The 20,983-nt window shown below is 46.6% G+C and overlaps 1 protein-coding gene across 4 annotated transcripts in view; it reads left to right on the top strand.

Moving 5' to 3' along the window:
- The window catches only part of lama1 (laminin, alpha 1), a 261,227-nt gene that overhangs the window by 213,424 nt on the left and 26,820 nt on the right, over positions 1-20,983 (top strand). For all 4 annotated transcript variants that reach the window (XM_078397501.1, XM_078397502.1, XM_078397504.1 and 1 more), the window contains 7 exons: positions 634-775; positions 2,945-3,059; positions 4,841-5,011; positions 10,647-10,798; positions 12,464-12,649; positions 16,702-16,900; positions 20,371-20,483. In XM_078397501.1, coding sequence (XP_078253627.1) covers positions 634-775; positions 2,945-3,059; positions 4,841-5,011; positions 10,647-10,798; positions 12,464-12,649; positions 16,702-16,900; positions 20,371-20,483 — 1,078 coding nt within the window. The remainder of the gene's footprint in view (positions 1-633; positions 776-2,944; positions 3,060-4,840; positions 5,012-10,646; positions 10,799-12,463; positions 12,650-16,701; positions 16,901-20,370; positions 20,484-20,983) is intronic.

Consider the following 20,983-nt stretch of genomic DNA (forward strand, 5'->3'; position numbering starts at 1 on the left):
ACCAACACAGACATCTCTTGCCTTTCTCACCTACTCCACCCATTCAAACTCCCCTCACCTGTATCCATCTGTCACTTGCCAGGCTTAGTCCCACCCTGCCACCTTTCTCCCAGCTTCCCCCTCCCTGCTGCAATCAGTCTGAAGAAGGGTCCTGACCAGAAACGTCTCCTGTCTGCCTCCTGCTCAGATACTGCCTGACCTGCTGGGTTTTGCTCAGGATTCCAGCATCTGCAGTTCCTTGTGTTTCCACAGACACAAACAAATACTACCAGAACTCAGGTGAGTCAGGCAGCATCTGTGGAGGGAAATGGATAGCGACGTGAAGAAGGGTCCCAACCCAGAAGGTTATCTGTCTATTTCCCTCCACAGAGGGATATGAGCCAAATGCAGGTTGGTAGGACTAGTGTTGATGGTGCATGTTGGTTGGCATAGGCAAGTTTGGCTGAAAGGCCTGTTTCCACACTGTATGACTCTGACTCAATGAGATGCTGCCTAAATATTTGAGTTCTTCCAACAGTTTGCTTTTTCTTAAGATTCTTGTGCATTTCCTCTGGTACAAACATAGACCTTTTTTCTCAGTGGCATCTTGTCACCAAGAACGTTTCAAAAAAGTAACCGTGTGAACGTTTGTAGGTGTGTTGGCTGTCATGAACCCTTTTAATTCAACGGACCGAGAAACCGTACAAGGAGAATCGCCAGGAACCGCTTCAGATCTCAATCGTGGGCATAAAGATCCAATATATATTGGTGGACTACCTCGTTCCAGAAGTTACAGGTATTTAATGTGTTAACAGCCAAGATTGCTCTACCGATACAAGCCTCTCTGTATATAACAAGATATGGCTTTGCAAACTTCCAGTAACTACAGCTTTGCTGTTTTGACCCTGAAATGTATCTTTAACCTGGCTGTTTTACACTGTTGTTTAAGATCATTCCAATTATATGGAAACACATACCTCCAGATTCAGGAACAATTTCAGACCAGCTGTAATAAGGCAATTGAACGATCTCCTCTCATCAGCTAGAGAGGATCTTCCCATCTACCATGTTGGACCTTGGAACTTTCTTTAATCTGATTTCAATGTTATATCTTTCCACTAAAAGTTGTACTCTTTATCTTTTATCTTTGCACTGTGGGCGGTTTGATTGTACTCATGCATAATCGTTTTTGACTGGATAGCACGCAGACAAAAGCTTTTCACTGTATTTCAGTACAGCTTGGGTTAACATTAGCAAGCCTTCACCATCTTCTCTTAGGTGCTGCCATCAGTTTCTGCCTCAGACTTTCTTGGTGTCAACCCTTTAGTAGATATCCCCATTATCTGCTGCATCCCATTATCTTCTCTACAATTTAGAATATATCCCAGTTCTAGTTCTGATGAAAGGTCATGGACCTGAAATATTAACTTTGCATCTCTTTCCACAGATGCTGCCTAACTTGCTAAGTATCTCCAACAGTTTCTATTATTATTTACGATACTGCATTTTGACATTTTTTTAATTAATGTTCGAGTTCTGGCATGATTACCTTCTCATTTTTATTCATATTGAAGATGTATAAAGTCTGCATCTTGATTTTTTTAATCCTGAACTTACAAAATCTCAAAGAAGGAGGAAGTGTTTCAAACAAATTAATTTTTCATCATCATCTTATTGGGTGCAAGCTAGGAGAAATTCATCCAACTGTTCACCCCCATAAACCATTTAAAATCCATCCTCCTTCATGAGTGGAGCAGTATTGTTTGCCTTGGTTGATGATCTTTCTGCATCATAAATAAAATTAACATGTCCAACATCTTACCATAAAAATAGCAATAGCTTTAAATACTCAGCTGGTCAGGCAGCATCTGTGGAGAGGGAAAATGTTGACATTTTGGGTTGCTGACCCGGGGAGGGGTAAAGAAAACCTTGAAACGCACTTTTTTTATCTTCTCCAATTCTGATCTGCAACATTAACTCTGCTGCCTGACCTGCTGAATATATCCAGCGTTTTCTACTTTTATGTCCGATTCGCAGCATCTGCTGCATTTTATTTTTCTCCCTTGGACGCAGCGGTAGAGTTGCTGCCTTACAGCGCCAGAGACCCAGGTTCGATCCTGACTACGGGTGCTGCCTGTACAGGGTTTGTACGTACTCCCTGTGACCACGTGAGCTTTCCCCAGGTACTCCGGTTTCTTCCCACACTCCAAAGATGTACCGCGGTGTTTGTAGGGCTTCAGTAAGCTGTAAATTGTCCCTACACTGCTAGTGTACGGGGATTACTGGTCGGTGCGGACTCAGTGTGCAGAAGTGCCTGTTTTCGTGCTATATCTCTAAACTAAACTAAACCAAACCATTGACATGTCAATCAACAGCACTGGAGTGAAGCTGTCACCAACTCATGGTCTTAATTCCTGACGCGTACCCGTAAAAGGGAGCACATCACCCTGATCCTGGCCTCTCTCCACTGGCTCCCAGTAAGGTACAGAATCAATTTCAAGCTCCTCCTAATCACATATAAAGCCCTAAACGGGCTTGCCCCCCCTTATATCAAAAATCTTCTATCCCACCACTCTATCTTCAGGTCCCTCAGGTCGGCCGATATGGGGCTACTCACTATCCCGCGGTCTAGGCTTAAGCTCAGGGGTGACCGCGCTTTTGCGGTTGCAGCTCCAAGACTGTGGAACAGCATCCCTCTCCCCATCAGAACTGCCCCCTCCATCGACTCCTTTAAGTCCAGGCTCAAAACCTATTTCTACTCCCTAGCGTTTGAGGCCTTCTGAGGGGGCGCTGTGAACTGTTTATGTATTGTGCTGTTATGTTTATGTGCCATTTAGTTGTTCGTTTATTAGTACCTGAACTGATGTACAGCACTTTGGTCAACGTGGGTTGTGTTTAAATGTGCTATACAAATAAAATTGACTTGACTTGACTTGACTTAATTCAACTATTGGCTGTTTTGCAGGAAAGAAATTCTGAGTAAATCATTTGTGGGCTGCCTAAAGAAGGTGGAGATTTACCGATCTACGTTTGACCTGCTGAGGAATTCTTTGGGTGTGAAGAAAGGTTGTTTGCTGGAGGTAAAACAAAAGTAGAATAAATAAAGAACTTTCCCAAATTAAAACATAAGGATTAGATGTACGCCACCTGGCCCCACAAGCTTGCTCTGCCATTCATCAAGATCATGGCTGATCTTCTATCTCATGCCACTTACTTTTACTGTCCATATGTCCCTTGAGATCCTTTGATACGCTTAATATCCAGAAATTTATTGATCTCCGAGTTCAAATAACTTAGCCTTAGAAGATAGAGAATTACAAAGATTCACCAACTTCTGATTGAAGAAATTTCTCCATGTCCTTGCCCCAAATGCCAGGAAGATATCCTTCTTGTGTCCACCTGCCGACTCCTGAAGACCAAGTTTCAATGAAATGACCTCTCATTCTGCTTATTTATTCACAAAATGCTGGAGTAACTCAGCAGGTCAAGCAGCATCTCAGGGTCACCCATTCCTTCTCTCCTGAGATGCTGCCTGACCTGCTGAGTTACTCCAGCATTTTGTGAATAAATACCTTCGATTTGTACCAGCATCTGCAGTTATTTTCTTACTCATTCTGCTTAAGTGTCAAGAATAGTAGCCAAGTCTCTCTTCATTTGGTGATCCTGCCAGCCCAGGGACCAGTCTGGTGAATCTGCACAGCACTCCTCCTCGTGACAAATATATCCCCTTTACATAGAACATAGAGCAGTGCAGCACTGGAACAGAGCCTTTGGCCCACAATGGCACCTCTCTCACCTTAAACCCATGTCCTCTGGATCTGTAAAAGAGAGTGCATCTACCTTATCGGGTGTCAGGGGTTATGGGGAGAAGGCAGGAGAAAGGAGTTAGGAGGGAGAGATAGATCAGTCATAATTGAATGGCGGAGTAGACTTGATGGGCCGAATGGCCTAATTCTGCTCCTATCACTTATGACCTTCTGATCTATTCCCCTCATGATTTTGTACACCTCTATAAGATTACTGCTCATCCTCCTGCACTCCAAAGAATAAAATCCTAGCCTGCCCAACCTCTCCCTGTAGCTCAGGCCCTCAAGTCCTTCGTAAACATATTCTAAAAGAATGAGATATAAAGCAACTATTTTGTAAATGGGCTTTTCAGAATCTGAATTATCGTTCGAAATCTGAAGGAGTAATCCAAAAGTCAGCAATCCTGGCTGGAGTTACAGAACACAGTGAAGAGGTTAAGATGCTTTTAAAATCCTGGTGGGTAGAGATGGAGAAATTGTTTCTAATGTCTGATAGTTGATAGTGGAGGTCACAGATCCATAGGTCCTGCCCAGGTTACGAACACCCAATTTATTGACATCCCGTACATAAGAAGGTTTGGGCTGGTGGCAGGGTGGGCTGGCAAGGGTTTGCCAGTCTCTGCGGGGCTGCAGGCATCTTTTGCCCACTGGGAACAGGGCATTTCCACTTGCGTTCCATTCCCACCTCCTCCCTGGTCAAGCAGAGCTGGAAATACTGAGCAGACTCGCCGCTCACTCACCGAGTCAGTGAGGCCACTCCTCCCAAGTCTGCCTACTATCCCGACATTGCCGTTTCCGTCATTCTCTCCCACATCTTTTTTATTCAGTTCCTACCAACAAGCAGTTCCGATTTTGTACTCTTCCCAGGAAGGGAACCCAGGGATTGCCCATCAGGTGACTGACAAAAGATCCAGCGCTGACTTGTGTAGATTTGTACAGTGAATAGTTAGGGTTTGGAAAGCAAGGGTGATAGGGTGGAGAATGCAGATCCCAGGACCAGGGTATCTATAGAAATGCTTTCAATAAAATGTAAAATGTTTTTTTTAATATAACAGCCTATTCGGAGTGTGAGCATTTTCAGCGACGGGTACATTCAGTTGCGACCCAAGGTCCTACCATTGGAGGCGAAGTTAATGGTGACATTTTCCACCAAGAATGACACTGGGCTGATTGTGGCTGGTATGGGCAAGCCAACTGGAGGTCGTAATCGGCGGCAGACAAAAATGGTGAGTCCAGCGGAGGAGGGGAAACGATTGGGGAGGGCTGGTGAGGAAAATGTTCTCAGATCTGACCTGGAACCTACCGTGGGAGGATGTGTCATAGAGTCATAGAGCCTTACAGTGTGGAAACAGGCCCTTCGGCACAACTTAACCACGCTGACCAACATATCCCATCTACACTAGTCCCACCTATGGGCATTTGGCCCATATCCCTCTAAACGTGTCCTATCCATGGACCTGTCTAAATGTTTCTTAAACGTTGCAGACATACTTATCTCAACTACCTCTTCCAGCAACTCGTTCCATACATCCACCACCCTTTGTGTGAAAAAGATACCCCTTAAGTTCCTATTAAATCTTTCGCCCCTCGCCTTAAACCCATGTCCTCTGGTTCTTGATTCCCCTGCTCTGGACAAGAGACTCTGTGCATCTACCCGATCTATTCCTCTCATGTGGTGGAAAGAAGTCCTGGAACTACTTTCAGATGGGAACTGCGGGTAAATGAAATATTTGCAGGACTATCTGGGAAGACAGTGGACAGCAAACGTTCCCTTATTTAAAATGGGCAGTCAGAATAAGCCAGGAAACTACAGAACCTTGCAACAGTAGAAGGGAAATTATTGGAAGGGAACTGGGCTTACCTTCACTGGGAAAGATGGGAACTGTTTAGGAGGAGCCAATGTGGTTTTGTACAGGGGAAATCCTGTCTCATTAATCTGACAATTGGACAGGTAGCTGGATAAGGGAAGAGTACAGGAATACAGGGCTTATTGCAAGCAACTAGGGTTAGTATAGAATGGCAATGATTGGCAATGACAAGTTGGGCCGGGAGGGATAGTTTCTGTGCAGAACAACTCTATTATTCTATAAATCAATGACAGGCGAGTCTATTAGATAGTCTTATGAGAGTCAATTTAAGCCCGAATGGCCTTTCCCTAAGCTGTACAAATATATAGAAACATTTATTTTCAAATCATCTCCCCACCCTCTTTTATGGGTGCTACAGTGGCACAGCAGAGAAGCTGCAGCCTCACAGCGCCAGAGACCCGGGTTTGATCCTGACCTCGGGGGCTGTCTGTGTTAGGGTTGCCAACTTTCTCACTCCCAAATAAGGGACTAAAGGTGATGTCCACGTGCTCCCGCTCCACAAATGGCGGCCACCCGGGCCGGGAGGCGGGTTGCTACACAACTTCCGTTAGGCGAACACACTCCGTTAGTCTACAGTGTCTGTGACAGCGGCCCCCGGGCCTACAGGGTCTGGGCCTACAGCAGCCCCATGGCCTACAGTGACCCCCGGGCCTAGTACGGGACAAGGGCGGTCCCGTACGGGACAAACCAATTTAGCCCAAAATACAGGATGTCCCACTAATACAGGACAGTTGGCAACCGTAGTCTGTGTGGAGTTTGCACGTTCTCCCTGTGATCGCGTGGACTTCCTCCGAGTGCTCCGGTTTCCTCATAAATTCCAATGACATGCAAGTTTGTCGATTGATTGGCTTCTGGGTATTGCCCTTGTGTGAAGGATGCAAAAGTGGGATAACCTAGAACTAGTGTACGGGTGATTGATGGTCAGCGTGGACCTGGTGGGCCAAAGGGCCTGTTTCCATGCTGTATCACTAAACTAAACCCTCCCCGTCCCCCTCTTGCTCCTCTCTGTTTCCGTTCTCTATCTCCTGACCTGTATCCTGCTCAATCTGCCCTCCTAAGGATCTTTGATTTAATCTGCTCCACCATCCTCCCTTCTATTGCTGAAGCCCTTTGCTCTGCACCCCGTAAACCTCTCCACCCCTCTGTTTTGCTCTCTCCTTTCAGTCTTCTTTGACCAATGCTTTAGCGATCAGACTTGTAGTGACGTCATGCGAACACTTCCTGCGAAGGGCCTTCGGTCATTTTGTTACTTTAAAGCCATTAAACAAATACAAGTCATTGTTAAGATAAATAAAGCATGAACTTTTCAAGCTCAGTAATTAGTTAAAAATGAACAAAAAGGCTCATGTAGACTAATAATTTTGCCACATCTTTGTTTACTTTGCAGAAAGCAAATGGTTTTAAAATGAAATAACAGCTTAGGCTTATAAAGTCAAATCTCTGAGGAATATCTGAAATCACTTTCCATACACTTAATTGCTTTGAAATGCATTTAATGGTGTTCTAAATGCAATCTTCTCTTTAATTTTTTATTACGATTAGTTCCCACCTCTGATCTGTAAAGTAAATTCAATTTTTCTTACTTAATCATTTGAATTCCTAATTATAAAAGTAAACAACTTTAAAACTATCAAAACTCAAGACGAGTTATATCAGTAGCATACTGAAGTATTATCTGCAAGCTGCCAATGTTACAGCAGTAATTCCACTTGTGCACGCCATGCTAACACTTCCTGACAAGGGCCCTTGAAGGAAGTGTTTCTGTCTCGAACTAGATCCCACTGTTATCTTTCTATCGTTATAAGGAACAGCAGCTTAGATGAACAAATGCTGTGTGTAATTTGAAGGATTTTCCAGTATATCATGGCTGGATCTCAACATTCAAGCATCAGTATGTTTGCAGAGCAACAAATCATCTTCACGATGAAGTCAGCTGGCCGACCACCCTCTGTGAGAAACAGATGCTGCTCGAGCCGCTGGGTTTCTCCAGCATTTTGCTCGTTGTCTGGATTGCATCACATGCAGGCCTTTAGGTAGACCCTTACAATCCAGCAGTTTGTGCATTGATTTCTCTCGAGTCATAGAGTCATGCAGCATGGCAATTGGCAATTCGGCCCAACTTGCCCACACTGACCAACATATCCCATCTACACTAGTCCCACCTACTTGCGTTTGGCCCTAATCCCACTAATCCTGTCCTATCCATGCATCTGTCCAAATGTTTCTTAAACGTTGCAAAACTACCTGCCTCAACTACCTCCTCTGGCAGCTTATACCCTACACCCACCATCCTCTGTGTGAAAATGTAACCCCTCAGGTTCCTATTAAATCTTTCCCTCCTTACCTTAAACCTGTGTCCTCTGGTTCTTGATTCCCCTGCTCTGGGCAAGTGACTCTGTGTGTCTACCCGATCAATTCCTCTCATGATTTTGTACATGTCTACAAGATCACCCCTCATCATCCTGCTCTCCAAGGAGTAGAATCCTAGCCTGCTTAACCTCTCCCAAGAGCTCGGGCCCTCGAGTCCTGGCAACATCCTCGTAAATCTCTGCACCCTATCCAGCTTCACAACACCTTTCCTATAACACGATGCCCAGAACTGAACACAATTCTCTAAATGCGGCCTCAACAACGTCGTACATAACTGTTCGGTTTCGTTAATTGTCACCTGTTCCGAGGTACAGTGAAAAGCTTTTGTCGTGTGCTAACCGGTCAGCAGAAAGATCATACAAGTTACAATCTATCCGTTTACAGCGTATAGATACATGATCAGGTACATGAAAGAAACATGATACTGCAACATAACCTTTCAACTTTTATACTCAATTTCAAGTAACCCCTGCATTCTCTCTCTCTCTCCCCCCGTTCCCACCTCGTCATCCTACTAGTTTCACTGTTCACATCCCTGTATCCCTTCATTATCACCTCTTCCCTAGCTAACAATGGGCCATGATGGGCTCCTCCCTTCCTTGGTCAACTGTTGCCACCCCTGATTTGTTCTGGCCTTCTCTTACCTCCAGTTTCCCTCAGTCTGAAGAAGGGTGCCGACCTGAAACGTCACCCACTCTTTTTCTCCAAAGGGGGTCACGGTGGTGCAACAGTAGAGCTGCTGCCTTACAGCATCAGAGACCTAGGTTCGATCCTGAGCTCGGGTGCTGTCTGTATGAAGTTTGTATATTCTCCCCGTGACCACGTTTTCCCCGGGTGCTCCGGTTTGCACCCACGCTCGCAAAAAAGGAACAGGTTGGTAGGTTAATTGGCTTCGATGAAAATTGTAAATTGTCCCGAGTGTGTAGGGTGGCTGTAATCTACGGCTGATCGGCGTGGATTTTGTGGGCCAAAGGGCCTGTTTTCGCACTATCTCTAAACTAAACAAATAAGCTGCCTGACTCGCTAAGCTACTCCACCACTTTGTGTCTATCTTCAGTATAAGCCAGCATCTGCAGTTCCTTCCTACATATCTTAGATGGAGGCAGTAGTGCATCAGCTGGAATCAGTGCCTTGGTGCCACTGAGAGCAGTACTGGCAGTGCAGTGTTAATTACATATGGAAGGCCTGAATCAAGACATTGCCTCATCAGAAACATAATAGTTAGGAATCTCAAGCTGTGTCAATCATAAAAGGAGGTCTTAAAAACAGCACCTGCTGATTTTAATTGGTCATAATTTCTAACTGCATTCTTTTCTCTCGTTTCCTTTTTGTTTTCTCTCTTCCTCTCATTTTCCTTTCTGTTTCTGAGTTCTTTTGTGCTTCCATCTCATTCTTCACAGCCACTGTGAGTGAACTTCCTCTCCATCTGAGAGAGATGTAGCAAAATGTTGTGGGTTTCAGTGAGTACAATGCACTGTGGCTTTCAATGCTGGCATTGCATCTCCACCATTGCAGCCTTTACATTACTTTCAAGGGACAGACCTATAACAAAGTACAGGCATCGGTTTAAAGTGAAGCGGGAAAGATTTAGTTTTGTTTTCCTTTACAGCGGAATACAGCGCGGAAGCAGGCCCTTCGGCCCACCGAGTCCCCGCCAATCAGCCATCCCCTTTTTCCTCGCATTCTCCTACACACTAGGGCAGCACGGTAGCGCAGCGGTAGAGTTGCTGCTTTACAGCGAATGCAGCGCCGGAGACTCAGGTTCGATCCTGACTACAGGTGCTGCACTGTAAGGAGTTTGTACGTTCTCCCCGTGACCTGCGTGGGTTTTCTCCGAGATCTTCGGTTTCCTCCCACACTCCAAAGACGTACAGGTATGTAGGTTAATTGGCTGGGTAAATGTAAAAATTGTCCCTAGTGGGTGTAGGATAGTGTTAATGTACAGGGATCACTGGGCGGCACGGACTTGGAAGGCCAAAAAGGCCTGTTTCCGGCTGTGTATATATATGATATGATATGATATGACAATGTCCAAGTTTACCGAAGCCAATTAACCTGCGAACCTGGACATCTTTAGTCTGGGAGGAAACCAGAGCATCCGGAGAAACCCCACGTGGTCACAGTGAGAATGTAGATACAGTACCTGTAGTCAGGATCGAATCCAGGTCTCTGGCACTGTAAGGCAGCATCCCTACCACAGTGCCGCCCCATAGTACGAACCCGTGGGGCAACCTTTTATTAAACAAAGGGTGGTGGGTGTATGGAACGAGCTGCGGGAGGAGGTAGATGAGGCAAGCATATCACGACGACAGGTACATGGATAGAATAGATTTAAAACTTTTTGGGCCAAACACAGGCAGGTGGGACTAGTGTAGAAGGGGCATGTTGGTCGGCATGAGCAACTTGGGCCTGTTTCCTCACTTTATGACTCTATGACTCTAATGGCTACTGTGCTTACTACACATCAGATGGGTCCTGTGCCAGGAGCCCATAACCTCACGAAAGACAAGTGTCATCTTTACCCAGTGTAACATTAGAGGGCAGCAAGGTGACATTGGGGCCAGATTTGGAGGATTTTTATAGCCTGCATAGCTAATATTTTCTAACAATTCTCCACCTGCAGCCGTTCCTCAGCATTATGATCATCGATGAGCGTGTGGAAGCTCACGTGAACACTGGAGATGGAGTCAACACCAGGAGAATAGTTGCCAGGTCTCCATCAGGAACATATAGCGATGGGCAAGAACACTCCATCATACTCACCAGGAACAGGAGGTACGTGTTGGCCAGAGTCAGAGGGCAGCACCAAGATGTTGCAAGTGAAATGAGAAAAAGGTCAAAAGGACAGGTATTCTCTCACTGTTTCCCCTTCCTTGGCATGGGCAGCAAGCAAGTACTTGCCTCTTTTCCTTTTCTCCAGAGATGCTGCCTGACCCACTGAGTTACTCCTGCATTTTATATCTATCTTCGGTATAAACAGCATCTGCAATTCCTTCCTACACAGCAAGTACTTTTGCATGACATCAACTAAAAACCCACTGACTCCCACGGTTATCTTAACTACACATCCTCCCTCTGCAGTCTTTGGTGCTTACTTTTTCTCTCTTTGCAGCACCCTGTAAGCCAGCTTTCTCTCCACCTGGATTGACGATGACGTGATACATGGCGGGCTTGGACAAGCATTTGCACTGTGTATTGTGGCATTTGTACCACTGGATCCTTTACGTTACTTTCAAGCAACGGACCTACAATAAAGTCCACAAATTGTTATTGCATTTCCTACCTGCTCGATAGTGCCATCTTGCTGAACTTGTTAGTTTTTGTCACAGTCCAAACAGTGGAGGCACAAGTGAAAACACATCTATGTGAATTGCCATTATTGGCAATAAGCTTCCTGAATGTTTTATGAACTCAGATGGGAACTTCTCCTGAGACTAGCTAACCAGTATATAACTGAGTAGCCAGCGTCTAAACCTTGTGGGTTTCCAGATGGTGTGAATTTCACCACATCAGATGATCCACAGCAACAGTAGAGGGGTGGTGCAGACACCATACAGTCATAAGACACACGAGCAAAATTAGGCCATTTGGACCATTGAGTCTGCTCTGCCATTTGATCATGGCTGATCTATTTTCCCCCCCTCAGTCCCATTCTCCTGCTGTCACCCTGTAACCGTTGGCGCCCTTACTAATGGATGACCTATCAACCTCCCCTTTATATATACCCAATGACTTGGCCTCCACAGCCATCTGTGCCAATGAATTCCACCCTCTGGGAGATGATTTCTGAGGTGAGTTGCAAAGTGGCCGGCAGAACCCTGTGGTTTCGAAGCGGGGCCAGGAACTTGCCTTCCTTTCCTCCCAATATCTGCTCCAGGTAAGTCATCTTTCCTTTAACAGCTGTACAATGGCAGCCTCCTTGGTTTTCGGTAACGCTGGCTCTATCTGTTCATAGAGAGTCATACAGCGCGGAAACGGGCTCTTTTGCCCAGCTTTAGTTTAATTTAGAGAAACAGCACAGAAACAGGCCCTTCAGCCCACCAGACAGTCACAATCCACTTCCCTGAGAAGATATCGGAAGGAGTGTCTCGACCCGACACGTCATCTATCCATGCTCCCCAGAGATGCTGCCTGAGCTGCTGAGTTACTCCAGCACTTTGTGACCATTTGGGACGCTACTCACATGGGGAGATTCCAGAGCCCTGAAATCACTGTGCCCACTGCTCTCCATGGCCAGAGTGTGTGGGCACCTGCTATATTGAATCCCTGCATATGACCTTTTAACCTGATAAACCGATAGTTCATGGTGCAATTTCTTGACCATTGTTCTCTCCATAATATCTGAAATAATTGGATACATGTTATAGGCAAATGGGTCAACAGATTCATTTTTGTCACCTTGACTTTGAGGGTTAAACTCTCCTTGCTTCATTCTTGCAGGATAATAACATTACAGATCGATGAAGGGAGCCTGCTGGAAATGAGGCTGGGATCCTCTGCTGACAGCAGTTCTTTGAACATTACCAGACTGTTTGTCGGTGGAGTTCCTGCTGGAGAAGGTGCCATTGTCCTCAAGATAACAAGATCGTTCAGGGGTTGCATCAAGAATCTGGTCCTCAACACTGAGTAAGTTTTGACAATTTAATCTGATTGCATATTGTGTTTATGTGGCCCCTGTAGGAGGTCAGGGCAGTGTGAACCACAGGTTATAAATCTGTTCATAGAGAGTCATACAGCATGGAAACGGGCTCTTTTGCCCAGCTTTAGTTTGGTTTAGAGATACAGGCTCTTTGGCCCACCAAGTCCCCACCAACCAGCGAACCCCACAGATTAACACTATCCTACACACACAAGGGACAATTTACACTTATACCAAGTATACAAACCCAAGCCAATTAACCTACAAACATGTACGTCTTTGGAGTATGGGAGGAAAGCGAAGATCTCAGAGAAAACCCACGGGGAGAACATACAAACTCTGGATTGAACCCGGGTCTCTGGCACTGCAAGCGCTGTAAGGCAGCAACTCTATTGCTGCGCCACCGTGCCGCACATTAATGCTGACCAAGATTTCCCATCTACACTAGTCCCATTTGGCCCGTATCCCTCTAAACCTTTCCTAACCATGTACCTGCACAAGTGTCTTTTTAACGCTGTTATAGTACCTGAAGACCGTGGTCACGTTAGTGCACCACAGAATGTTAATCGTGAAGCAGACACTGCGGCCTTTCTTCTTGCCTCAGGATTCCTCATAGTCCTTGCTATAAATGGACAGACACTCAGGTTGGACAGCAGGGTCAAGTGAGCCATGTTGCAGTGACAGGAGGAGTAAAGCAGTACCTGATCTCCCTTTGAAACAGCAGCCTTGCTCTAAGACCTGCAAGCTTGCTCTCGAGGGTAGTGAGCATCAGCTGGAGGTGTGCTGGGGAAGAGGGGAGCGGACTCGTCGGTGTCTCAGCTGCTCCTGGAGCCCCACCCCCACTACCATAACATATTTATACTCACAGCTGTACCGTGGTGTAGCATCAGGTCACTCGCATCGAGGGGCAGCACATTGGGGCAGCACAATGGTGCAGCGGCTGCCTTATAGCACCAAAGACCCGGGTTTGATCCTGACTACAGGTGCTGCCTGTACGGAGTTTGTACGTTCTCCCCATGACCGCGTGGGTTTTCTCTGGGTGCTCCAGTTTCCTCCCACACTCCAAAGACGTATAGGTTTGTAGGTTAATTGGCTTTGGTAAGCATCGTAAATTGTAGTGTGTAGGATACTGCTAGTGTACGGGGTGATTGCTGGTTGGCACAGACTCGGTGGGCCGAAGGGCCTGTCTCCACGCTGTATCTCTAAAGTCTAACAAAGGTCATTGATTCTGAGCGCCGCTTTGATATGGCGATGATTGAAAGGAGATCGACTTCCCCAGTGCTGGATCTGATGGGTAATCAGGAAAAATGTCTGTAGAGGTCCAACGCACAAAATGTCCTCATTCACCCGAGTGCCATTGTGCATAAGACCAATGAAAGAATTCCTTGTTTCCTGACAAATATTTATCCCTCATTTGACATTTTTGGTTAACATTAGATTGCTGTGGTTGAGAGCTTTTGTGGGTAAATGGAGCGCAACGGTTTCAGTAATACATCTGCATTTCATTTGCTGCAAAGCCCTTGGGACAGCCTTGGGGAAAGTAGTGGTGCAAAACTAATGCCTTTGAAACCATGACTTGGAAATATTTGATATTTCCGTATGTTCATAAATCATAGGAGCTAAATTAGGCCTTCGGCCCATCAAGTCTATTCCACTGATAGACGCAAAAAGCTGGAGTAACTCAGCGGGACAGGCAGCATCTCTGGAGGGAAGGAATGAGTCGCATTTTGGGTCGAGACCCTTCTTCAGACTAGTTAGGGATGCTATTCAATCATGGCTAATTTATCTTTCCCTCTCAACCCCATTCTCCTGTCTTCTCCACATAACCTTTGACACTCTTACTAATCAAGAACCTATTAATCTCCGCTTTAAAAATACCCAACAACTTGGCCACCATAGTCGTCTGTGGCAATGAATTTCAAAAGTCACCACCCTCTGGCTAATGTAACTCCTCCTCATCTCCTTTCTAAGGCATGTCCTTCTATTCTGAGGTTGGGCCCTCTGGTCCTAGACTCTCCCACTAGTGGAAACATCTGCTCCACGTCCACTCTACCCAGGCCTTTCACTATTCGGAAAGTTTCAATGAGATCCCCCCTCATCCTTCTAAACTCCAGCGAGAAAAGACCTCAGAGCGATCCCATTCCCACACTAATTTTCCTTGTAACCTTTTGTCCATCATCTTTTCCAAATTACTATCACCCACCAACGCATGAGGAGCAATTTACAATGGACACCTAGCAACCCCTGACATTTTTGGATGTGGGTGGGTTAATCCGTGCAGTCACCTGGAGAACACGCAAACTTCACACAGACAGCAGCAGAGGTGCAGATTGACCCAGATCACTGGACGCTGTGTAAGTCTGCAACTCGAGGCACCACTGTGTCACTCTCAGACAGCTTCAAGAATAGCTTCTTCCCAACAACCATCAGGCTCTTGAACACTGCGCAACACTAACCTCAGCATCTATAAGCTTCTGTGAACCATGTCTGTGGTTGCACTACAAGCTTCATTTTTTGCACTATTATGCCTACCTAGTATTAAGGTTATTAATTTATTGAATTTTATATTTGATGATTTTATCACTGTTGTGCATTCACACCAATGAGGGGCCTGGTGTGGGGGGACTGCCGAGAACAAAAGAGACCAGTGGGGACTAAATGGAATACTTTGTAACTTTGTCAGCGCCCTATATGTGGCATACATTGTATATACAAAACAAAGAATCCCACTGTGACATATTACATGTGATAATAAAGTATCATTCAATAAAGTATTCATTCACTCACTCACTCACTCACAAGCTGCTGCAAGTAAGAAGCTTGTTGTTCTGTTCGTCGGTACGCATGACAATTAAACTCTCGACTTAGTTGACTAGACTCCTGAAATGCAGCTCCATTTACTCAGCAGACTAAATAGGCACAAATGATCTGATGTCAAAACTATCTCATCCCACAGAGAAAATTCTGTGGTGAGTCTTGAGTTCCTGCAGGATCCCACATCTGAACAGGGTGAGACTAAACTCTCACCCCCTACAGCAGCCACCACAAGTAAAAAGGGGAAGTGAGTCACAAGTGGCCCTCCAGTCATGTCCTGAGTTCCACAATATCACATTGCGGTGACTTTCTCTGCCAGGTTGCTCATGACAGAGTAGCTATTGTTACTGGCTTTACTTTACGATCGGTTTATGAAAAGCGCCGGAACAGAAACCATAAAGCTGCGATTGTCCTGTCACACTTCGAACAACAGCACGGTCTCATTTGACTCTGGACACTCTCAGGGCCGCACAGTGGCAGTACTGGTAGAGCTGCTGTTTCGCAACGTCAGAGACCCGGAATCGATCCTGACCCCGGCTACAGTCTGTATAGAATTTGCACATTCTCCCTGTGACTGAGTGGGTTTCCTCTGGGTGCTCCGGTTTCTCCTCACATCCCAAAGGTGTACGGTAGAAAGGAACTGAAGATACCGGTTAACACCGAAGATAGACACAAAGTGCTGGAGTAACTCAGCAGGTCAGGCAGCATCTCTGGAGAAAAAGGATGGGTGACGTTTCGGGTCAGGAACCTTAATCAGTCTGAAGAAGGGTCACGACCCAAAATGTCACCCATCCTTTTTCTCCAGAGATGCTGCCTGACCCTCTGAGTTACTCCAGCACTTTGTATCTTCCAAAGATGTGCGGGTTTGTCGGTTAATTGGCCTTTGTAGGGAGTAGATTCGCAAGAGGGATAACATAGAACTAGTATGTGAACGGGTGATTGATGATCAACATGGACTATGAGCCGAAGGGCCTGTTTCCATTCTGTATCTTTCAATCAATTAAGCAATTGAAAGTCCTAGCAGCTGGTAAAACCAATCCACTTGCATCAAAATATAAATTGCGTCTTTAAAAACAACTGGCAGAAAGATTGTGCATCATTAGCTGCTCTTGGCCGTATAAATCTCCCCCTTGTAATTACTTGCTGAGAAATAGCGTCTTGTGTTGTATGCTAATTGCTACGGAATCCTATGCAATTTAAAAGAAAATTATTCTTCTTATCCTAGGTTGTTAGATTTTGGTGGCGCTCTGAAGTACCAGAATATCGATCTGGACAGCTGCCTGCTATCACCGAGACCCACACCTACACAGGATGACAGAAGCTATGAGCTTACACCTCAGCCCACTGTGAAACCCATAGATTCGCCTGAAAACTCATTAAGTCCCTCTTCCCCGGGCCACAGCTCTCCTCCCAAGAAGAAAACTGTAAGGACTGTGTAATATCAACTCCATGCAGTCAGTGTTTTGTTTCCATTTGATTCAGTTCACAAAAAGTGTATTTGGTGGCTGATCAAGGCTATCAGTTTGTGTTGATGTGAAATGTAGCAGTATTGTATCTGAGTCAATGTGGAAGGAGTAGTATCATCCAAATCTCAGTAACCAGGCTCTTAAGAAAACTGGCTGAAGGGTTTGAATCCGCCTCTGCTCCATTGCATTTGCATCAAGTATGGAGTAGACACAAGGAACTGCAAAGAGCTAGGAACCTTACGTAGAACACAAAGTGCTGAAATATCTCAGCGGGTCAGGCAGAATCTCAGGAGGACATGGAAATCCGAGGAAGGGTCCCGACCTGAAACGTTACCTGTCCATGTTCTCCAGAGATGCTGCCTGACCCGTTGAGATACTCCAGCACTTTGTGTTCTAACCAGTGTGAGACCAGGTTTACGAGTGATCGTGGAGCTGAGCTTTACTAACCTGGCATTTTGCATCGTTTTTATGTAAGATGTACATACTTGCATTGATGTGTAGGAAGGAATTGCAGATGCTAGTTTAAACTGAAGATAGACACAAAAAGCTGGAGTAATTCAGCGGGACAGGCAGCATCCCTGGAGAGAAACAACATCCATTCCTTCACTCCAGAGATGCTGCCTGTCCCACTGAGTTACTCCAGCTTTTTGTGCATTAATTGCATTGATGCCTTGTTAAAAATTAACCACCCAGAAGAGAAGACCTTTGAATTGCTTTCCTCTGCCTGAGGAAAGGCCAAGCACATCGCCAAGCAAGAGAACATAACATAACATAACATAACATAACAACACTTTATTGTCACTCGGCACAACACCGAGCGAAATTTCAGCAGTCACACAAAATACAGCAAAAAGAAAAGAACACAGGACACCCGACCCCAACACAAACATCCATCACAGTGACTCCAAACACCCCCTCACTGTGATGGAGGCAACAAAAACTTCCCCTCTCTTCCCCCCGCACCCACGGACAGGCAGCTCGACCCCTACCGAGGCAAACGACACGCACAGCCCCCGCAAGGGGATGGAAGGCCCCCCGGCCGAGCCGCCCCGGGCACCGAAACGTCCCGCGGCCGCACCGGGCGATGTTAAGTCCAACGGCCGAGCCGCACCGGGCACTGAAACGTCCCGCGGCCGAACAGCGCTGACGATGTTAAGTCCAGCGGCCAAGCCGCACCGGGCACTGAAACGTCCCGCGGCCACACCGGGCGATGTTAAGTCCAGCGGCCAAGCCGCACCGGGCATTGAAACGTCCCGCGGCCGAGCCGCACCGGGCACTGAAACGTCCCGCGGCCACACCGGGCACTGAAACGTCCCGCGGCCACACCGGGCGATGTTAAGTCCAGCGGCCGAGCCGCACCGGGCACTGAAACGTCCCGCGGCCGCACCGGGCGATGTTAAGTCCAGCGGCCGAGCCGCACCGGGCACTGAAACGTCCCGCGGCCGAGCTGCGCCGGCAATGTTAAGGCCCGCAGCCGAGCCGCACCGGGCACTGAAACGTCCCGCAGCCGAGCTGCGCCGGCAATGTTAAGGCCCGCAGCCGAGCCGCACCGGGCACTGAAACGTCCCGCAGCCGAGCTGCGCCGGCAATGTTAAGGCCCGCAGCCGAGCCGCGCCCCGGGGAAGAGACCTAATAAAATAAAGGTTTCCCCCCGCCCCACCCCACCCCCCCACCCCACCCCACACCCCCACCACACACCCCCACCACACATACACAGCCAAAAACAGAAACAAAAACCATCCCAACACCGACACAAACAAAAAAAAAGAAAAAAAGACAACAGACTGCCAGAGAGCCGCAGCCAAGTCTTTCCTGCTGGTGTACCAAGCTCCTTACTCAGACTGACTGATCTTGTAACAAGGGAAACTGTGTCTCCCCCTCGTTGCTGCATTTCTAAACTAACTACAATCCGAAAACTTCCTGTTTCAAAGTGAGCTTGAAATATTGCAGTTTTCAAAATATTTGTATCTTATTTAACTTGGAGTGAAGTGATGTTAGTGGCAGTAAGTCGCCCCCTGTTGGTGAATTTCAGAGTGACACATTGGCACAGCCGTTAACATGGCTGCCGAGTAGAAAGAAGAGTCCAGACCCAAACTATCACCATTCCATGTTACTCCTGAGATTCTGCCGGGCCCATTGTGTTACTCCAGCACTTTGTGTCCTTTTGTGTAAATCAGCATCTGCAGTTCCTTGTTCCTACCTGTGCTGCTCAGTTGCAGCGACGCAGGTTCGATCTTGGTCTCCAGTGCGGTCTGTGTGGTTTCTCCCCGCGACCACATGAGTTTCTGCTGCTGTTCAGTTCAGTTCCAGTTTGCTCTCACATCCGAAAGACACCAGCATCTGGTATTTACTCTGAGGTTACTAGGGAGAATAGGTTCCAGGGAGACGTGAGAGATTGGCATTGATCTGTGTGTTCTGAGAGCTGACAGACTCAGTGGATCCAAAGACCACCTTCTGTGTCGCAAGGAGATATGAGAGAGAGCATGAGAAATGTGTTACAGAAGAGAGGAAACCTATCCAGCCCATCATTTCTGTGCTGGCTATTCTGGTTTAATCAATCCCACTCTTTTGCTATATGAACACCATCCAGTAAAGATATTCCTTTCAAGTATTCATACTCTCAAATGTGTTTCCAACTTCCTTTCAGGCCTACAAAGTCCCTGTTACTGTGTGCCCTCATTTAGCCTTAGGCTTTATATTTTGGCTAATCACCCTATAACCACGTCCTCTGGTTACCAACGTTTCTGCAACCAGCAAAGGTCTCTAGAGTTGATGCAGAAGCCATTCACCATCCAGTGGATGAGAACATTTCTCTGGGTGAAGCTCAGGGAAAGAGCCAGGCAGTGATGTGTTCCTGAACGGTGTCATTAACTTTCAAGGAGGCTCGGACCACATTGGCAAAACCTGGCACACATATGCCAGTACACCCTCTTGAACTGAGTTCCCACATAAAGGAGAGACAACAAAAGGCAACATCTTTCTGATAACATGGTGCCATGTAAACTAATTTTTTTAAAAGAGGAATAGATCAGGTAAACACACAGTGTTTTGCCCAGAGTAGCGGAATCGAGGACCAGAAGACATAGGCTTAAGGTGACGGGGGGAAGATTTAATGGGAACCTGAGGGGTTACTTTTATACACAAAGGGTGGCGGGTGTACGGAACGAGCTACTGAAGGAGGTTGTTGAGGCAGGCACGATCACAACGTTTAAGTAACATTTAGATAGGTACATGGATAGGACAGGCTTCGAGGGCAATGGGCCAAATGCAGTGGGACTAGTGTAGATGGAGCATGCGGGTCGGTGTGGGCCAGTTGGGCTGAAGGGCCTGTTTCCACGCTCTTTGACTCTATGTGAATGTAAACAAATTCATTCCTGATAATACTTTTGTTGGTAAATGTTTTATTGTGTGTCATTTCTGGACAACAGGCGCAGTGTGTCACAGAGGAGTTACCAGGCATTATTCCTGAAGCTTACCAGTTTGGACTTGCACAGGGAAGCCACATGATCCTCACCCTTGATGAAAACACAGTGAGGAAAAAGTAAGTGTTTTCCTGGAATAGATGCGAGGGCTATCAATGACATTTACTGCAGAATGATATTAAGTTTATCTTCAAAAGGACATTTGAATTTTTTCAGACTGCAAGTATTGCCTGTGGCTCAGTGTAAGGCATTGTCATGTCTGAGTCAGATGTCTGTGGGTTTACTTTCTACCCTGAAACTTCAAAACAAAAAGCTATACCGCACCTTCATCACACTTCCAACGAGATGACAGGCGTTGAGGTCCCAGTTGCTATGAATCCTGGGCGAGGTGGTGCAAAGGGTGTTTGGGGTCTGCGAAGCTTGGCGGGTGTGATACCTGCGAGCACTGGCATGAGATCCGTCGGAGTAGGTTGTAGGCAGCCAGTGATGATCCGCATGGTGTCGTTGACGGTGGCGTCTAGCTTGCTAGTATGAGCGCTGCGGCACCATGCTGGGGCGGCGTACTCAGCGGCGCTGTACACGAGTTCAAGAGCACTGGTTCGGAGAGTAGATGTCCTGG

This window comes from Rhinoraja longicauda, chromosome 4, assembly GCF_053455715.1.
Source record: "Rhinoraja longicauda isolate Sanriku21f chromosome 4, sRhiLon1.1, whole genome shotgun sequence".
NCBI lineage: Eukaryota > Metazoa > Chordata > Chondrichthyes > Rajiformes > Arhynchobatidae > Rhinoraja > Rhinoraja longicauda.